The 20,417-nt window shown below is 35.3% G+C and overlaps 1 protein-coding gene across 3 annotated transcripts; it reads left to right on the top strand.

Annotated features, from left to right (window-relative positions):
* Positions 1 to 1,132: 1,132 nt before the first annotated feature.
* On the top strand, positions 1,133 to 20,200 carry SPDL1 (spindle apparatus coiled-coil protein 1). Of its 3 annotated transcripts, XM_023514898.1 has the most exons (11): positions 1,135 to 1,313; positions 3,918 to 4,094; positions 5,832 to 6,026; positions 6,579 to 6,728; positions 6,823 to 6,921; positions 6,996 to 7,106; positions 9,412 to 9,552; positions 13,527 to 13,630; positions 15,749 to 15,936; positions 17,231 to 17,570; positions 20,053 to 20,200. In XM_023514898.1, the coding sequence occupies exons 1-11, from the start codon at positions 1,155 to 1,157 to the stop codon at positions 20,198 to 20,200; spliced, it is 1,812 nt and encodes a 603-aa protein (XP_023370666.1). In that variant the 5' UTR covers positions 1,135 to 1,154. The 3 variants fall into 3 exon arrangements, with proteins under 3 accessions (XP_003782007.1, XP_023370666.1, XP_023370657.1); XM_003781959.3 differs by lacking the exon at positions 20,053 to 20,200 and having other exon boundaries at positions 1,133 to 1,228; positions 17,231 to 17,962; XM_023514889.1 differs by lacking the exon at positions 20,053 to 20,200 and having other exon boundaries at positions 17,231 to 17,769.
* Positions 20,201 to 20,417: the final 217 nt, after the last annotated feature.

Here is a 20,417-nt window from a genome sequence, read left to right as displayed (position 1 = left end):
CTTCCCTAATGAATCTGGAATGCCAAGAACGGAGCTTAGCACATAAGGTATTCAAGATTACATTGACTTAAGACATGGGGGAACATTTTTTTTTTAAGAGACAGAGTCTCACTTTATAGCCCTCTGTAGAGTACCCTGGCTTTACAGTCACAGCAACCTCCAACTCCTGGGCTTAGGCAATTATGTTGCCTCAGCCTCCCGCGTAGCTGGGACTACAGGTGCCCACCACGATGTGGGTATTTTTTGTTGTAGCTTGGCCGGGGCCAGGTTTGAACCCACTACCCTGGGTATATGGGGCATGGGTGCTCCGCCCACTGGGTGCCCCGCCCACTGAGCCACAGGCGCCACCCCATGGTGGAATATCTTAATAATGACTTGGTGCCTTTGAAGTTAAAGATGTGTTTGGCTTAAGAGGCTGGGGCCAAGTAGGAAAAGATAATGAGTAAAGTTGAGTTAAAATAGAATGTTTCTGTATGCGTAGTGTAATGTGTAAGTCTTCGAAAAATCTAGAATGAAAGCAATGTCCTTTAATTGCTCTGACTATGGTTTCTGTTTCGCGTGCTCTTGTGAATACCTAGTAAACTAGTAGAGAGTCTCTTTTCAAGAAAGCAGAGTTAATATATTTAAGAAGTTAACACTGTTGTGAAAAATCACAGGCCCGATATTCCTTGCTTCACCTTATGAGACCTTATAAAACTTATTCAAAGCTGCCTTTGTATATTTTAAGTTGCAGTCCTGCTGCTGTAAGTTACTTGATACTTTTTTTTATCATTCTGTTAACTTTCCTTCTGTTATAATGGATAGTGGTACAATAATGAAACCAGCCCTACCTTAACATTTAAAGAGGCTTAGCACACAGCAACTGAATAGTTTCCTGATGGTGAATTTCATAGAAGCAAAATTAAATGTATTCTCTGCTCTTTTTGATTTGGTCTCAAATAAAGTGATAAAATTGTTGCAACATTTCTTTGCTTTTGGAACAAGAAAAGAAATCTGACCGTAAGTCAGGAAGAAAAATGCTACATTTATTGAGTAGATATTATTGGCTAGATATTAAAGTATTTCCTCTATTGATACCATTGCATGGAGCGTTTTGTTTCAGCTTAAATTGTTTTATTTTCTCTATTTACAGTAGGCTGAAAACAGTAGAAAACATGGAGGCAGATATAATTGCGAATCTTCGGTGCAAGCTCAAAGAGGTTGAAGAAGAGAGAGTGAAAGCTGCACAGTATGGTTTACAGCTAGTGGAAAGCCAGAATGAGTTGCAGAATCAACTGGATACATGCCGTAATGAAATGATGACTATGACTGAGGTTTGACTTTATTAAAGATTAAAGATTTGTCTTGCTTACCAATGATTACTAATTTATTCTCTGATGATTTTAGATATAGGGCCCATTCCCTCCATCCTCATTAAAGGAGAATGAAATAAATGAATCCCTGTTATTTTTCCAACTCTGTGTGTTCTGAGTTTGAAAATCAAGTTGTGGCTCGGTGCCTATAGCTCAACTGGCTAAGGCGCCAGCCACATACACCTAAGGTGGCAGGTTCGAATCCCCAGCCCGGACCCGCCAAACAACAATGATGGCTGCAACCAAAAAATAGCCGGGCGTTGTGGCAGGCGCCTGTGGTCCCAGCTACTTGGGAGGCAGAGGCAGGAGACTCGCTTGAGCCCAGGAATTGGAGGTTGCTGTGAGCTGTAATGCCACTGCACTCTGCCCAGGGGGACAGCTTGAGGCTCTGTCTCAAAAAAAAAAAAAAAAAGAAAGAAAGAAAATCAAGTTGTAATTGCTCTTTACCACATGTACCGCCAGATTTTGTTTTGTCTGCGCCCTTCCTAGGTGACTGTACTTGTTTCAGGCCTCTAACATCCATATGTTTCCTGATACTTTGCCAAACCTTTAGTTCTCCTGTGAAGTCTACGTTTGTATGTTCAACTTCTCACTAATAGACATCTCAGATTAATGTACAGATAGAATGGTTGATTTTTCTGTTCATTTACCAAACATTACCATTTTCTTTAACTTATTTAGTAAATGTAATATGTTCGTTCAGTTGCCTAAGCCAAAAAATCTGAGTTTTTCTCAGTATCTTTCCCTTATTTTTTTTAATAATACATATTAGGTGTCCTTGTTGGGAATTCCTTATTGGGAATACCTGTGGTAATTTGTACATTCATATAATCAAATTAGGGTAATTGGGATATCCGTCAGCTTAAATATTTATACTAGAAACATTTGAATTATTCTCTAGCTGTTTTGAAATATGCAGTCAATTAATAGTCACCCTACTAATCTAGCAGACACTAGATCTTATTTCTTCTATCTAAGTGTATATTTGTACCCATTAATCAATCCTTTAATCCTTAATCAACCATTCTTCATCTCCCCATACTCTATCCTCCTGGGCCCTTATTTCTCACATGTAATTCATCAACAAGTTTTAAGAACTTGACTTATGAAGCATCTATCTGTACCTCTGCCGCTCTAGTCTAGATGTTTATTGGCTCTCCCGATGACTACTGAGCCTTCTGACCAGGTTCCCTGCTTCCATTGTTGCTATTCATGCCAACTATTCTTTGCAACCAAGTGGTCATGGAAAAATACACAAACGATTATGTCACAGCCCTGCTAAAAACCATACATTGAATTCTGATTACATTTACCACAAAATCTGAGCTCCTTACTTGGGTTTGTAGATCTCTATGTGATCTGATCCTTGCCAAACTTTTTATCTCATCTTAATCTGTTTTCCCTCATTCTTGACTAAATTAGTTCTACTTTATGGATATTACATAACTGTTGCCTTTTCCTGAAGTCATCCTCCACCACTCATAGATTGAGTCCTCAAACTTCAGGTTTCAGGTAAATGTCACCTCAGCAGAGAGGCCAGTCCTGACTACATAATTTAAAATTTCCCATGATTGCTACTCTTTTAATTCTCTGCCTTGCTAATTATCTCCAAATTATAAGCTTTGTGAAGAGTGGGAATTTTGTCTGTCTTGTTCACATCTGTATCCCTAGATGCCTGGCACATAATATTTATGGAAAGAATGAATGGATGAATCAGTTTAATTTAGTAAATCGTAAGTAAGATGTTTAAGTTTGGATCTCAACATTGTAAATATAGCAGGCAAAAAAATAGAGAGCCAGTAGGCTTGTGTGGACACATAAAAAGCCTTTGTTTTCCCATAGTACTGTTCTGGACCAAGAACTCAATACCAAGTCATAAAGGCAAGTGAAAGGTTACAGATCTTTCTAATAGTAGAAAATAAAGCAGTGTTATGTTTAATCATTCTAAGTAACAATGTGTCAAATTTCAGTGTTTTTTTGAAGGAGTTCAGACTGATAGCTTAAGTTTTTTATCTCTAAACTTACCTGTGAGTAAACAAAAGCCCTTTTCATTGCTCCTTTATCTCAGTACCATATTCATTCTGGTGAAGACTTTGTGAACATTTCTCAGGTAACTGAGTACATTCTAAAAGTAAGGGCTACTACAGTGTTCAGTGTTTCTTCTTTTTAGTTTTTTTTTAAACTACTACATTTTGTTCAGAGCTACAAGTAGCATCTCATTATCAAACTAATAATTCTCTCTAGGAAAACTTTAGTGCTATTAAATCCTTTTCTTTTTCCTAGCAGAGATTACTTGACATGTTGACATACCATAGAGCACTTTTCTCCTTTTGCAGGGCTTAGACGCATTAGGTACGTCTAGCATGGACTTTCACATAGTCTCAAAATACATCTCATGTGTCGAAGACTGATTATTCACAGAGTTATTCCTGGTTTAACATTTGATTGTGATTTGGAAAGCAGCAAATGTATGAAACAGAAATTAAATAGTTGAATGTGAAAATCGATTAGATGTGATGGCTTTAAACTATTTTATCTAATTGCATTGTAATTGAATCTTCTCAGAATTATGAACAAGAAAAATACACTCTTCAGAGAGAAGTTGAACTCAAGAGTAGAATGTTGGAAAGTTTGACCTGTGAATGTGAAGCTATTAAACAACAACAAAAAATAAACTTGGAGAAATTGGAACAACAGTTAAGCAGAAGCCATGGACAAGAAGTGAATGAACTAAAAAATAAGGTTCGAATATCTGTGTATTTCAGAGCAAAAATTTCCATGTTTATGCAGCTATCTATAAGCTTAAAGATTTTCGTAAGTGTCAGCTGTATAAAATAGCCAAGATCAAAATTTATATTTTCTTAATATTGGGGGTAGGAACACTGAGAAACAGGACTTTACCTAAAAGACTTGTGTAAGTAATATTCTACTAATTAAATATAATTACTTAATTTTAGGAACTGGATATTTGTAATTAATTTTTAGTTTAGTGACCAGCATGGCCGCCTTGCATACCACACCAGTCCCCTTGAGGAAAGACTAGTCTTTTGGCCTTTACTGCATCTAGTGATCTGGTTTGTAATTCTGTAAAGTAAACCAATAGTTTCTTATAAATTGTATACATTAGAAAAGATACTTCATAATTTGTTCCCTGAAAATAAAGTAATATATCTGATCCATTTATCAACAAAAACTCTGTAAGGAAGATGCCACATGACATGAGAGAGCCAATGTCTACATAGGTTGAATAAAATAGACGTAATTAAAGAGCTAGAAATTGTCAGTCAAGATTTTAACTGAGGTAGTCTGACTCCACAGGTCATGCTACTGAGTAGAGTGTGCTTAGTCTAACAACATGTTACACTGACTCCGTTTCAAACATAAATGCAATGTTTGGCTAGTGGTTGTCCTTTGCCTTTTGCTTATGAAGGCTCCAGAACTTTTATCATGGCTCCTCTTTGGGTATAGTCTGTCCTCTGGTTATCCAGATGCCTTTTTAGGTGACAAAACTTGCTTGACTTTGGTCTTGTTTTCCAATTTTCAGGCTTTTTCTGTAGCATCTTAAGATTTTTCTATTTCTACGTACCACATATTGCTTAATTTCTCATTAAATTAACTCTTATTTATTTTCTCATTTTAAGTAATGACATCAAATGATATATTTCAGCTGATGTATTTTTTTCTAATATGTAGTAAAACAATTATAACTAAATATGCTTTTGGTAATACATAGAATTATCTTGTATACCGCTCTGGCAAATAATAATCCAGCTTGTCTGAAACTAATCTGATTTGAGACACTAGTGACTAGTGATAATGATATATTCTTTTTTTTCCCCTCTGGATATTATTTTCATTTTAACAGCTTTCATTATTTAGGGGAGAAAAAGAGTAATGTAAGGAATGTTCAGGGACTAAGGCAAGGCCAGTTATAGAGATGTCTTTTTTTGGCATAGCAAAGAGTAAATTAGTCAAATATTTTTAGTTTTACTGATGTCCTCAAATCACTTGTGCCAAAATTTGAATTTTATCTTACCTCTTTTTCCCTCTTTTTTTCTTACATTTAATCCATCAATGAGTTCTAAGAATTTGACCTACAAAACATCTGTCTACCCTACTGCCATTAGTCATCCCCTCCCCCCACTTAGACCCCTCAGTAGCTTCCTAATCATTGTGCCTGCTTTCATAGTTTCTGTTCATGCCACTTACTCTTCACACAGAGGCAGGGTGGTCAGCAGCATAGTGCCTTCAGGTTGCATTCATGAAATCCAGACTACTCTGATTACTTGTATGTATTATATCTATGTTTATAAAACAAGGTGTGTCACTATCTGTTAAAAGATGCCTCGCCTTGGGCAAGTAGGAAACACCAATAGTCTCATCATTTAGAAAGTTTGGGTCACTCAGCGATGTTTTTCAGAAAGAAAATACTTTCAAAAGGTATTTTTATAAGATTTTTTTTTTTTTTTTTGGTTTTAGATAGAAAAATTAAAAGTGGAATTAGATGAAGCTAGGCTTAGTGAAAAGCAGCTGAAGCACCAAGTAGATCATCAAAAGGAGCTTCTCTCTTGTAAGTCAGAGGAACTGCGGGTAATGTCTGAGCGTGTACACGAAAGCATGTCTTCAGAGATGCTGGCTCTTCAAATTGAACTCACGGAAACCGAAAGTGTGAAGGTAATTTTTATGACACGTGTTTCTCAGGGTTTCTTTCCTTCTTTTCTTGTATATTTTTATATGTTGTACAAATTCCTAAGAGCTAGTTTAAAGGCTGAGTTCTTTCTTGACTTAACATTTCATCTAGTTAAAAAATGTTCTGTAGAGTTTTTAGGTGGATTCATAGCATAGCTTTAGATTACCTGATTATATGTGAAACCCTGGAAAAATGTAGAGGCATATACTCTGATTCCAGTTCTTGTGTCATAAAATGTTCGTATAGTGGAAGTCTAAATGCATGTGGACAGTGTTTTTTCATTGCAGGGTAAGGTAAATTAAAAATTAAAGCCTTAAATTTATAGGAGGGAAAGAGAGGTCCCTAAAGACTTTAATTTTGTTCCCTGCTAAAAAAGATTCAGAGATTTTTTATTATTTTAATATGCACCTGGCAACCTAAGATAAGTTCTTCAATTTTAATTTTGGATATAAGCCACTACTGACAGACAAACTGAGCAGCTGCTGAATGAAAGATTATTTAAGAGAATTTCCTCTTTTTTAATTTCTGTTGAATAGAACAGCCTCAAAGAAGAAGTGAATGAACTACAGTATAGACAAGAACAGTTAGAACTTCTGGTTACTAACTTAATGCGCCAGGTAGACCGGCTCAAAGAAGAAAAAGAAGAGCGGGAAAAAGAAGCAGTTTCTTACTATAATGCCCTAGAGGTATTGTGATTACAATAACATCATCTTTTTCAATTTATAATAAGTTGTTTTCTTGCTAATCTCTGCTAGCTAAATTGTTTTCTTTTGAATTTAGAAAGCTCGCGTAGCAAATCAAGATCTTCAGGTGCAGTTGGACCAGGCCCTGCAGCAAGCCTTGGATCCCAATAGTAAAGGCAATTCTTTGTTTGCAGAGGTACTTATAAGTATTCTGATGATTAAATTAGCATTTCATTTACTGTAGGAACCATTAAACTTGTTATTTTCCAGGTAGAAGATCGAAGGGCTGCAATGGAGCGTCAGCTTATCAGTATGAAAGTCAAATACCAGTCACTAAAGAAGCAAAATGTATTTAATAGAGAGCAGATGCAAAGAATGAAGGTATAGAATTATCACTATGAACGGTTTATTAAACCTATTTTGTGTCAGCATTACATATGCAAATAGAGAAACCATCTTTTCCTGCAAAGAGTGGATAGTAATTTTTAGATTTGTGTGATTTAAAAAAATTAATGTTTTTAAGTTGACCAAAAGATTATGTATTTTTAACAAATTAATCTTGGAATAAAGTTTAAGAATAGTGTATTTATTGACTTGTTTGTTTCCTTAATGTTTACTCACTAGCCTTGCTAGAGAATTATAAATCTTTGTGGAGAAGGGGAAAAGAAATCAAAAAGTATTTCTTATTCTTGGAATGTTGTCTTTCTGAGCATAGCCCTAGGGTTTGTACTTCAGCAAAAACCAACTTCCCCACCATTTCTCTGTTCTCAGAACGGCTTGTTAGAGAGTGCAATTTAAATTATTCAAGGTCCCCTTTCTTTGTTACTCCTTAGGTCAAAGATAGAAGCCCTTTTAATTTCCAGGGTTTTGTTGGTCATTATTCTACTCAAATAAGAGGTAATAGAAAAGCCTATGGAAGATGCAAAGATTCTAATGTTCTACCCATCTTAGGATCCTGTTCCCTCGTCTGTTATGCCTAACTCTCCTATAGTAGTAATTGGAATCTGGAGAGGCTTCCCTCATTTTGTTCAGAATAGTGAGTTTTAACTTAAAAAATGTGACAGGTCAGTGATTACACTTGGGAGTTACATGAGTTTGGGATTGAATTATATATAATTCTGTCACTTGCTAGCTCCATAACTTTGGACAAGTTTTCACTTAACCTCATCTATAAAGTAGAGATGATAGAACTTGCCTTTTAGAATTATCCTAGAGTTAAATGAAAGTGTAGTAAAATACTTACATGGTACTTGGCAATTGAGTAATTGTTTTAATAAACAATAGCTGTGATTTTTTTTTTTTTTTTTTGAGACAGTCTCTTTGTTTTGCCCTTGGTAGAGTGCAGTGGCGTCACAGGTCTCAGCAACCTCAAACTCTTGGGCTTACGCAGTTCTTTTGCCTCAGCCTCCCAAGTAGCTGCGACTACAGATGCCTGTGACAATGCCTGGCTATTTTTTGGTTGCAGTTGTCATAGTTTATTAGGCCTGGGCCCTACTCACTGAGCTACAGGCACCGAGCCAATAGCTGTGAATTTTATGTCTAAGGATTTCCAGACTATGCTGCTAGGTTTACTGAGACTCTCCCACCATCTAGGAATGGTTTCTTTGTAAATTGTTTCACATTTACTCTTTGTTTTCTTACAGTATTTGTTGCGCTACCACTTTTAATCTCCCAAGTTATGTCCCAAACTATATTTAGAGACTAGACACATTCTGAATCTTAGGCTAACTGTGCCTAACCTCCCATCTGAAATCAGAACAAAAAGGATAACCTTAAAAATGTTAAAAGTAATCAGGAATTCTCTCTTCCTTGTAAACATTCCTGTAACCTCCTATCACTGCTTGCTTTACTCAGTACTCTATAGTTGCCACCTCCCTACGTTGACCACTTTACACTCAACCTAATTTTCATAGACTGGACACGCAGTAGATGTATGTTATCAGTGCAGCAGGCCTAGTTCCTTATGTTGACCACCTTCATATGTTGACCAGTTTGTTACCCTAGGGTGGTCAACTTACAGAGGTTCTAGCGTATATTTAAACTAGCTGATGCTTTTTACAACTCCAGAAATCTTTGGTGGGAGAAAGAAATTCAAGGTTTAGAGTCTAGTTAATTTCCTTCTGATGTCTATGCAACTCCAGATTTAAGTGGAATCATAATTAGATAAGTTGAGTGCCACTCTAAAAAAATAAAAACAGTATTTCGATGTTCTTAGATTGCCTTTTACCTTTATTTTCCATCCTTGGCATTTGTGAATCTCACATTTGTGACTGTGAATAGCGAAATAATCCCTCCCCCTGTTTATTTAAAGTGAATTATAATTTTTGAGAAATCCCATCAGACCCCGATGAGTAGTTTGCAACATTTGGCCAGGCTTACTTACCAGTTAAGGCAGTACGTTTTCATACCACAGCTATGCAGTTCAATTTTATGTTTCACAAACGTATAAATAATTATGTTATAGGCATCAGTTATTCATAAGCAGTCACAATAACTATGTAAATGTTATGTCTTCAACAAAACTTATTGATACATGTTTTTAAGCTGTTAGACTAGAAATAGCTAATTAGTTTGGGTTCCAAAATGATTTCAAATTAATACAGTACAAAATATGCATTAAATCAAAAATGTAGTTATCAGAATCTTCCTCTCAATTTGATTAGAGGGGGTAATTTTATTTTTCTAGTTACAAATCGCTACATTGCTACAAATGAAAGGGTCTCAAACCGAATTTGAGCAACAAGAACGGTTACTTGCCATGTTGGAGCAGAAGAATGGTGAAATAAAACATCTTTTAGGTGAAATTAGAAATCTGGAGAAATTTAAGGTATGTATAACATTTTTTTTTAAAAAACGCAGCCAAATTACATTTTGAGTATCTTAAAATTTGGTCTGTATTTTATGTTAAAAAATTAAGATTTTTATACATAAATAGATTTTTTAAATCTTGATTTTTTTTAACTTCAATAAGTTTTCTTTATTACATAATTAACATTTACTTTTGGTACATTGACCTAATATTTAAATTATTTTTTGCTTCTGGTCGCTTGCTTTTCTGTATTTTCTACTTTTGCTTCTTTTATTTTATTTCTTTTTTTTCAAGACAAACTCTCACTTTGTCACTGTCAATAAAGTGCTGTGGCATCATAGCTCATAGCAACCTCAACGGCAAACTGCCACAATGCCTAGCTAGTGTTTTTTTAAAGACGCGATCTCACTCTTGCTTAGACTGATGTCAAACTTGTAAGCTCAAGCAATCCACCTTCCTGGGCCTCCCAGAGTGCTAGGATGACAGGCAGGAGCCACTACGCCTGGCCTTTTGCTTCTTTTAGTGGAGTGAAACTAACCTACACTATTTTTGTTGTTATTTTGTGTCTATTATGTGTAAGCACCCATATCTTCATTATACAGCTCAGTGAGTTTTAACATACATATGTACCCTTATAATTACTGTCCAGATCACGATAAGAACATTTTTAGCAGTATGGAAAGGCTCTGTCACGTCCTTTTTGAGTATCTCCACCTCCTAACTTTGTATTTGCAACATGTACAGATACACTTGAACTTCATATAGTGGAATCATTTAGTATGTACTCCTATTTCTATCTTCTACTCAACGTTGTGGCAATGATATTTCTTCTTCTTGATACATGTTATCAGTAATTATTTTTCAACGCTGTCCACCTCCATTTTTTAATGTCATTTTGTCACATTGTCCAACATTGTATGGCAACTGGAATTCACAGTAGAAGTCCTAAGTTTTTTTATTTTGAAATAAATTCAGACTTCTAGAAAGGTATTCTTATACACTTCGCCCAGATTCCCCAATTGTCAATTTTTACACATTTGCTTTATTGCTTTCTCTTTCTCGCTCTGTATGTACATAGATTTTTAAACTTTTGAGGATCATTTGCAAACCATCTGTCCTTTTACCCTTAAGTACCTCATGTTTAAAATTAGGAAATTAACACTGATACAAATTGAACCATACTCTTAGCTAAGCTACTTTTCACATTTTACAAGTTACCCCTCTTGCCCTATGTAGTAAAACAAAAATACCAAAAACAAATGCTTTCAGTTTTAGGGTCCAGTCCAAGATCACAGATTGTATTTGTTAATTCTCTTCAGTCTCCCTTAATCTGGAACAGTTCCTTAGTCTTTATCTTGTATAACTTTGACATTTTTGAAATAGGCAGTTACTTTGTCTTTTATTTTGGGTTTTTCTGATATGATTGGATTTAAGCTATGTCTCTGAAACAGGAATACTACAGGAATGACATCCTCTCAGGACCTCCCATTCAGAAACACATGCTATCTATTTGTTCCAGTATTGGTAACATTAACTGTTGTCCTTTGGATAAGGTTTTGTCTGCCAGATTTCTTCCCTGTGAAGGTATAATTGTTCCCTTTGTAATTAATGAGTACCTTAACTGATGAGACTAAGTAAATGCCTGTTTATCCTTTTACTTGGACACACATTCATGTTTCTTGCCCAAAACAGATAATACCGAGATGATTGCCAAATGGTAATTCCATCATTTCTTCTGTATTTATTAGTTGGAATTCTAATAAAGGGATGGAAAAGAAAATTACTGTTCTTCACTATCCATTCACTTATTTATAATCACTATAGCCTCATGGGTTCTTATTTTATACTATGGGTTACTTTATTTACTGTGATACTCACACAATGTCCCAAATCTGGCCAGAGGGGGAACTTCTTTATCCTCTGGTACTTAATTCTTTGAGTATGTCCTTACTCTGTGGCATGACAAAGTATTCCTAGTTCACTGCCCCAGCCCTGAAATCACCATTTCTTCAAGGAGCACTGGTTTCTTTTAGTGGAGACTGGTGTTTAGAAACCAAAATCTAGGCTCTGGGTATACTGGCTACTACACTGTCGTCACTTCTAGACCCTCTCGGGAGACAGAGCCAAGAGTACGTGTGTGTATTTATGTGTATATATGTATATATGTGTGTGTGTGTGCTTATACATATATTCCTCTAATTATAAGTGAGATTGGATATGTTTTCATAATGTGTAAGTACCATATCATATTTTGCCATGGATAATATGTACTTTTTGCCCAAATTTTTGAGGGACAATTAGGATATGCATTACACATGGGTAATACTATATGTTACTGATATATAAAATGTCTTGTACCTCGTATCTGTTCTTGTGTTTTATAATTATTTGTTACATAAAATTTCTTATACCATAATATGTTGAAAAATAAGTACTAACATTCCTTTATATTACAAAAAACTAGAACCTAAATATAAGCAAATGCAAATTTGAATTAAAAAAGTAAAATGAAAAATTTTTTCCTGAAAGAAAAGGCACTGGGTTCTATACATGGAAGCACATTATTTTGTGTGTCTGCACATGTGTGTATGCGTGACTATGAAGAATTTTCATGTTTTATATTTAGAGATCTGATCCCTATTGAAGTTTATTTTTATGTATGATCTGAGGTATAAATCTAATTTTATCTTCTTCTAAATAACTAGGCATTATCCCAGCATCATCTGATAAAGTCAGTCTTGGCCTCAGTGATCAGCTGTCACCTTTAGTATATATCAGATTTCCATGTATATTAAGTCTCTTTCTCGATTTGCTATTCTGTCCCGCTGGTCTACTTATCTTTGTGTCAGTACCATACCATTCTAATGATAGAGGTTTGTAGAATGTTTGGTCTGTTAGGGGTGTTTCCCCACCAGAAGTTTTCTTTTGTCACTGTTTTCCTGGCCATTCTTACATATTTGTTTTTCTCTACAAACATCTTGTCTAGCACTGAAAAAACCTTGTTGATATTTTAATTAGAATCACATTAAATTTAAAATTTAATAAATTAACTTAGAAGCATTGATATCTTCTCACTATCATCCTGTCATTTATAAACATAAAGTGTTTATAAAGTTTATAAATGATAAATTTTTGTAAATGTTTATAACCATTTAAGCATCTAAACTGTACCCTTTAGTGTATCTCTTAAATTTTAAGTCTATATAACTTTATTTCTGCCTCTTATGAAAACTTTTAAAGGACTACAATTTTGGATAAATTGACAGTACATCAATTGGCAGGTGTATGTAGTCCATCTGTGGGCTTCGTGCTGTATTTTGAAAATTATGGCCTTAAATTGGAGGACTTTCTTTGTAATTTCTGAAATTTTTTTGCAAGTTTTTACCAGATTTACCTTTTTCCCCCTAAAGAAATATATAGAATTTCCACTAGAATCTCAGAAGAGGGGCCCAGCAATGACTTTAAAGATATTTTTATACTTTTAAAATGTATAAATTTGATATAAAACCAGAATTCAACCCAGTAAGCATTTATTTATTCTGTTTTAAAAGCCAAGAGAGAGGGAAACTATAGGATATAGCTATAGGAGTCAGATGTGGGTTCAGATTCTCTCTTCTTGGTTTATTTCCCTTGTGGTGTCTTGAGCGAGTCTCCTTATCTGAGAGGAATGCTATAAGCAGTCCCTGAGTTATGAGCGAGATAGGTTCCGTAGTTTTCTTCTTAAGTTGAGTTTGTAAGTTGGAACAGGTACATTTACCTATTACCTGTAATAGCTTCTGTTTAAGGGTGAAGTAGTATGTCAGTTGAATGTTTGTAACTTGGGGACTGCCTGTAACTCTTTTACCTATTTCAGAAGCCAGATGAGTTAAACAGATAGTTCTTAGCATAGTGCCTGCCAAATGGTAAGTATTCAGTAAGTGGTGGTGCTATTATTAATAAACAAATACATGTTAACCTAATTTATTTAAAGAAGAATTTTTGCTTTTTTTTAGAATTTATATGAAAATATGGAATCTAAGCCTTCAGCCACCTCTGGTGCTCTGCAAGATAACACCTATTATACAGATTTACTTCAGATAAAACTTGATAACTTAAAGTGAGTGTCTGGGTTGGTGGAGGGAAAGATGGAGACTGCACTTGCTTATAATAGTAATATTAGTGATTACAAATATTTGTTTGAAAATTGCCGAAAGAAAATTCCAGAAAAGAAAGTCAACAAAAGTATTTTATTCAAGAGATAATAATTACTGATATTTTTTTTCTAATTTCAAATCAGAAAAGATGAGGGTACAAATGATTAGGCTATGCTGTTTGTGTTTCTTAAGTAAAATCCAAAGTGTTGTTGAGCCTTCCCCCAAGGGATGTCCTATATACCCTTACATTGTGCCCATTAGGTGAGAGCTTACCAATTCCCCTCCATCCCCCCATTTGAAATTTAATTGTGTTTTTTTTTCTCACATGTGGGCATGTAATTGTTTATCTATTGGTTTCATGTTAGTATTGAGTACTTTGGATACTTGATTTTCCATTCTTGTGATATTTTACTAAGAATGTGCTTCAACTACATCCAGGTTAGTACAAAAGATGAAAGTCTCCATCTTTTCTTACGGTTGAATAGTCCTCCATGGGATACGTACACCACAGTTTATTAATCTGTTCATGTGCTGATGAGCACTTGGGTTGATTCCATGTGTTGGCAATTGTGAATTGAACTGTAATAAACAACTTAACACAAATGTCCTTATGGTAAGATGATCTTTTTTCTTCTGGGTAGATACCTAGTAGTGGGATCGTAGGATCAAATGGAAGGTCTACTTTTAGTTTAGCTCTTAGAGGATTCTCCATACTTCTATGCATGGAAGTTGTATTAATTTACAATCCCATCAGCGGTGCAAAAGTCTTCCTTCCTCTCCACATCCATGCCCCCATCTGCAGTTTCAGGATTTTGTTATGTGGATTATTCTCACTGGGGTCAAGTGATATCTGAGAGTGCTTTTGATTTGCATTTCTCTGATGATTAGGGATGATGAGCCTTTTTTCATGTGTTTCTTGATCAGTTGTCTGTCATTTTCAGAGAAGTTTCTGTTCAAATCTCTTGCCCACCTATAAATGGGGTTCTTTGCTCTTGTCTTATTGATTAGAGTTCTTTGTATATTCTGGTTATTAGCCCTTTTTCAGATTCATAGCATACAAATATCTTTTCCCATTCTGAAGGCTCTCTGTTTAGTTGTACCCTCAGCTGTGCAGAAGCTTTTTAACTTGATCGTGTCCCATTTATTTATTTTTGGTGTTGCTGCAGTTGCCAAAAGAGTCTTCATAAAATTTCTTCCCAGGCTGATGTTGTCAAGAGTTTTTCCCACACTTTCTTCTAGAATTTTTATTCATGTTTTAAATTTAAATCTTTTATCCATCGAGAGTCAATTTTTGTAATTGGCGAGAGGTGCAGGTCCAGTTTCAGTCTTCTGTGTGTGGCTAAGCGGTTCTCTTAGCACCATTTTTAAAAATAGGGTTCTTTTTCCCGGTATGTGCTGGTTTTATTGAAGATCAGATGGTGTCATGTGGCTTGTTTCATCTCTGGGTTCTCTATTCTATTCTATAGGTCTATATGTATTATTGTGCCAGTACCAGGCTGTTTCGATCACTGTTGACTTATAGGATAACCTAAAGTCTGGTAATGTGCCATCAGATTTGTTTTTATTTCTTAGAATTGGCTATTTGGGTTTTTTTCTGGTTCCATATGAAACACAGTATTTTATTTCAGGTTCTTCAAAGTATGACATTGTTGCTTTGTAATTACTGATTATTGAAGAAAAAATACTTTGAATGAATAAATGTTTTTGTTTTTAGCTTTTTATATTGGTAGGTGAAAAGAACTTTAACATAGAAAGTGTTCTTGTAATAGAAATTTTTCAACAATATCTATTATGACTTATAGAAATTTATGCATGAATGAATTTGAAAAAGAATATTTGTCCTTTTTCTTTAAAGAATGCATGAAGTTTTTTGCAGAAGTAGGAGGATACCATTGAACCTGACACCTCTGGCATATGGGGCCGTCGCCCTACCCTTTTGAGCCACAGGTGCTGCCCTATTGTTTATTACTAAAAACCCCAGAGTTTAACTATGAGTTCAAATATGCAATAAAATATAACACTTTGTTATTTATATGTTACTTTAATGCTTCTTGGTTCTCCTTTTTTTGTTGTTATTATAGCAAAGAAAATGAAAGCATTAAAGGTGAATTGTCAATACAGCGAATGAAAGCATTATTTGAAAGCCAAAGGGCCCTAGATATTGAACGAAAACTTTTTGCAAATGAAAGATGCCTTCAGCTTTCAGAAAGTGAAAATATGAAACTGAGAGCTAAACTAGATGAATTAAAACTGAAGTATGAACCTGAAGGTATGTATTTCTCATATATTTTTGTCTTTTAAATCATGAGTTATTCTGAGAAATTTTATCACATTATTTTCATACTATGGTTTTATGCAAATCCTGTTACAAACTCATTTGTTGTTACAGAACTTTAGTTAACAGAGCAAATGTACTACTGTAAAATGTGTAGGAAAATTCAAAGAGAACTAGTTACTGGGTATACATGGTTATAATATACTTCCTGGAGGTCTAAACTCATCATACTATATAGTAGAATCTTAACATTTGAGACTTTTCCACGTAAGATTGTAGTATCTTATGTTGAAGAGTAATTTTGTTGAAGAAGCCAACATTGGGAGCTATACTAGTTAGGACTGTTTCAAAAACTTAATATAATGAGGATTTCAGTAAAACAATTTCCTCCCCAGATGAATACAGCAAAGAAACAGGAAGCGGGATTATAAATCTGTATAATGTGAATTTAAGAGAAAAGCAAAGTAATGATCTAAAACCATCAGTATACAGCAAGAATACCAGCCCTACCAGGGTTCCTCACATTCCACTCACATTTTGGTTTTGAAAATGAAACACACATTGATCTGGGGGTAGGGGGAAGATCCTAGAACAATCAATTCAGTGACTTGTATGTGTATGATCTGCATAGGTGATAGAATAATAGACCAGAATGGTAGAAGGCCATTGCAGTAGTCTGTGATGAGACGTAATGTGGTTGGACGAGAGAGGTATTCATCATCAGAGTAGTCAGACTCTGCCTAATTTTTATAAATGGGAATAAAAGGCAGAAATTACCAATGTTCAGAGAGTTTGGCTTGTTCTTTAATTTTTACAAACACACAATACTCAGGGTAGTAGGTGTTTTTAATCCCAATTTTACAGATAAAGAAAATAAAAGTCAGGTTAAATAATTCCCCAAAGTCAACCAGCTGCTTAGTGCTAGTACTGGGATTTAACCCTGGATTCTTCGCTTCTGCACCCTCTTCTTAAACACTGAAATCTTGATGCATCCCCACCTCTTTATCAAAATACCCGAGGGAAATAAACAAAATACCATGTTTATTCCTAGAGCCAAATATATGGATACCTAAGGAAAAATTTGTAGCCAAATAAACTTTAAAAGATAAAGCTTATAGAATTTTTGATAAAGAATAAAAAATAGAAATAATTCAGTAAGGAGATGAGTGGATTTTAAAAGAGTGGAAAAAGATAAAAAAAGTGTATAAATAGTTCTGCTCTCTTACGTTGATTGTGTCTTTATTTTCTTTCATTGACTGCATCTTCTGTAATGGTTTTTGATTCTCAGAGGCAGTTGAAGTACCTGTACTCAAGAAGAGGCGTGAGGTGCTGCCTGTGGATATAACCACGCCTGAAGATGTGTGTGTGAGTAACAGCGCTGTCGGAGAAGTTTATAGACCACCACTCGAGAAAGAGGAGACACAGTCCTGTTCTAACGATTTAGAAAATAACAACATTCAGTTAGAAAAAGCGATTTCTGTAGACCCGCCACAAGTCGGTGTCTCGCCTCACAAAAACTTGCCCATGGATATGCAGCTAAAGGAAAAGAAATATGTGAAACTCATAGGAGTTCCATCTGACTCTGAGGCCTTAAATGAAAGAAGTGGAAACACCCCCAGCTCTCCCAGGTCAGTGTCTGCTTTTCTTCAAGGCAACCAGCAGACTTCTCCATCTCTCCTCTCTCGCTGCATGAACTGTGCTATCTGTTTCCTTATCTATTTTCTCAGTATTGCGTGCAGTATAATACCGCAGTTTCATCTACCCACCTTCAACTTTTCCAAAACTATGAGAAAGACTAAAATGATTGCAAGGGAAAAGGACTCCTGATAAGGGGATCATTTAAAAAGTTATACATTGTGTTTCACGAAACAGAAGTTATCAGGCTAATACATCTCTGAATGTTTGTTAGTTTGAATAATGGATTGTTTTTCTCCTGGTTCAAGAGTGGCCATGAAAGAAAAATTAACTTACTTACTTTCTTAAAGGGCTTGATAATAGTCTAAGAAATTTCAGCCTTCTAGAAAATGTAGTTGAAATTTTTATGGCTTTTGAAGTTGTTTATCCTAAGCCTTCAAGAGTAGGCTTTGAGACATTTTGACATTTTTAAATATCAAAGCTAATTCACTTTTATTGTTTCCAAATCTTGAAAGCCTCCAATTTCTGTATAATTGAGTTTTTGACTAAAAGAAGTGTCAGACATGTGTCTGAAGGGATTAGTGTTCCAAGGAACTTGTCCTTTAAAAAAATTTAAAAAATGGAGGTCAGAAGGTAAGAGTATGTCGGCGGAAGGGGAAGGTAGGCAGCAGTGGCTGAGGGTAGAGTTCTGATGTGCACAGCAAGACCGAGAGGAGGGTAGGAAAAGAGTGTTTGAGGGAAATAGAGAAAGTCCAGGAAAGAGGAGATGTCTGCATGTAATGGAATGATACATTTGAAATAAATCTTTAAATATTCAAAGCATATTGGTGTGACAAAACTGGCCTGGATTGTCTCCTATGAAATGAGCTATCTGAGGTGCTACCGGGGCTACATTAGTCTTAGAGGAGTATAGAATAAGACATTTTATTAATACTAATGTGCATTGGAGTAGAAAGACTGTGACACAGCTCACATTATGTAAATGGGCTTCTTTGTATATTTACCTGATTTCTCTTCACGTCCTCAGTACTACTAAATACGGCACTCAGCAAAGAAAGCACTTCAATGATGTTTAGCTGCTATTATTAGTATAAGGAAATGTAATTTATTACTCTTCTTTGAATTTTTATATCGTGTTACACCCTGTAAGTCACATAAAACTAAAGGTTGATATTCATAAGGAAAAAGTAACTTCAAATGAATGATAGCTACCATAGACATATGGTTCTAAATAGTTCTGAAATGAATAAAGCAGGTTGTGCCTGTTTATATGTGACACATCGTGTAAGTGTGGCAGACCAGTGTGGATTTCTGCAGGTGGATTTCTAGAATAAATAAGAGCCAGCTTTGCTATCTGTGTTGTCTTTCATTTCTTTCTCTGCCTCTTGTTGCTTGGTAAAAATTACTTAAGTAATGTACGTTGCCATTGTTTGACTCAAGTAGCAGTTGGAAAATTTTTGTCTTGCTAGTTAAACAAAAACAAATAAAATACCACAAAACATTTGTTTTTGTGTGTGTGTGTGAGTCCATCTGGTAACTTAAAATGTTCCAGCCTTTTGTTTCCTGCATGCCTAACTTAGATATCCAGTCCTACGATAATTATGGAATAATACATATGGGTTTATTGGCATCTTTACTGTTGCATGGTTTATATATTTAATTGATATACTTGTTACAAAGAATCTTCACAAGCCTTTTTAAATACCTCTCCACTGTTTTTTTTTTATTCTGCTAGTTTAAACTCTATTTTTGAGACAAAAGGCATCTATTGATGTAGCTGAGGATTCCATGTTCTTTTTATCTTGTACTTAGCCTTTTTTAATGTCATGTTAACATTAAAATACTGCTCTAGCATTTTAATTTTTGTGTTAGGTATACTTTCATAATAGGCACCCTATTGTGTTTTAATTTTTTCTTGTTTTAGAGATAGGGTCTTACTCTGTTGCCCAGGCTGGAGCGCAACAATATGATCATAGCTTACTGCAGCCTCAAACTCCTGGGCTCAGGCAGGCCTTCCATCTTGGCCTTCTGAGTAGCTAGGACTACAGGTATGCACCATCACACCCAACTAATTTTTTAATATTTTGTAGAGACAGGGTCTCACTATGTTGACTAGGCTGGTTTCAAACTCCTGGCCTTAAGCAGTCCCTCCCTGGTTTCCCACAGTGCTGGAATTACAGGAGTGATCCTGTACTTAGCCTTATTGTTTTAATTTAGGCCTTGCCATGAATTTTTACTAACCTTAAAGATGTTTTTTATACTTCTGAAATATTGAGCCTATTGATATAAAAAGGTTGAAGAGTCAGTGACTTAATATGTTTAATAGTATTAGAGTAAACTATAATTTTTTTCCCTGTATGCATAAAAATATTTATCACCATGCCTTATTGGAGGCCTCTTATACTAGGGGTTTATTTGTTCTATAATTTTTCTTAACCACATTTGAATTCAGAGTGGATACTTTAATGCCTATAGGTTAGCTGCTGAATCAAAGCTTCAAACAGAAGTTAAAGAAGGGAAAGAAACTGCAAGCAAATTGGAAAAGGAAACTTGTAAGAAATCACACGCAATTCTATACGTCTCTTCCAAATCAACTCCAGAGACTCAGTGCCCTCAACAGTGAAGTCTTCTCTGTAATGGGAGTATGAGCCCACTTGCCTAGAGGGATACTGTGGAGCTTAGTTAAAATCATCATTATGTGGCATATACCTTTGGGGTTAGTTATATCTGTTCATTGTGCCAGAACTTGACATTTTCCTGTGCCTTTCACAAGTGTTCAGACTTCGATTGTGATTCTTACCTGGACAGTTCCTTAAGTGATGCCCCTTCACAGAGCTTCT

The sequence above is a fragment of the Otolemur garnettii genome, unplaced genomic scaffold (genome assembly GCF_000181295.1).
Source record: "Otolemur garnettii isolate 467f Iridium unplaced genomic scaffold, OtoGar3 scaffold00003, whole genome shotgun sequence".
Lineage (NCBI taxonomy): Eukaryota > Metazoa > Chordata > Mammalia > Primates > Galagidae > Otolemur > Otolemur garnettii.
The sequence above is the reverse complement of the archived record's forward strand: the minus strand, read 5'-3'. Positions and strand labels throughout refer to the sequence as shown.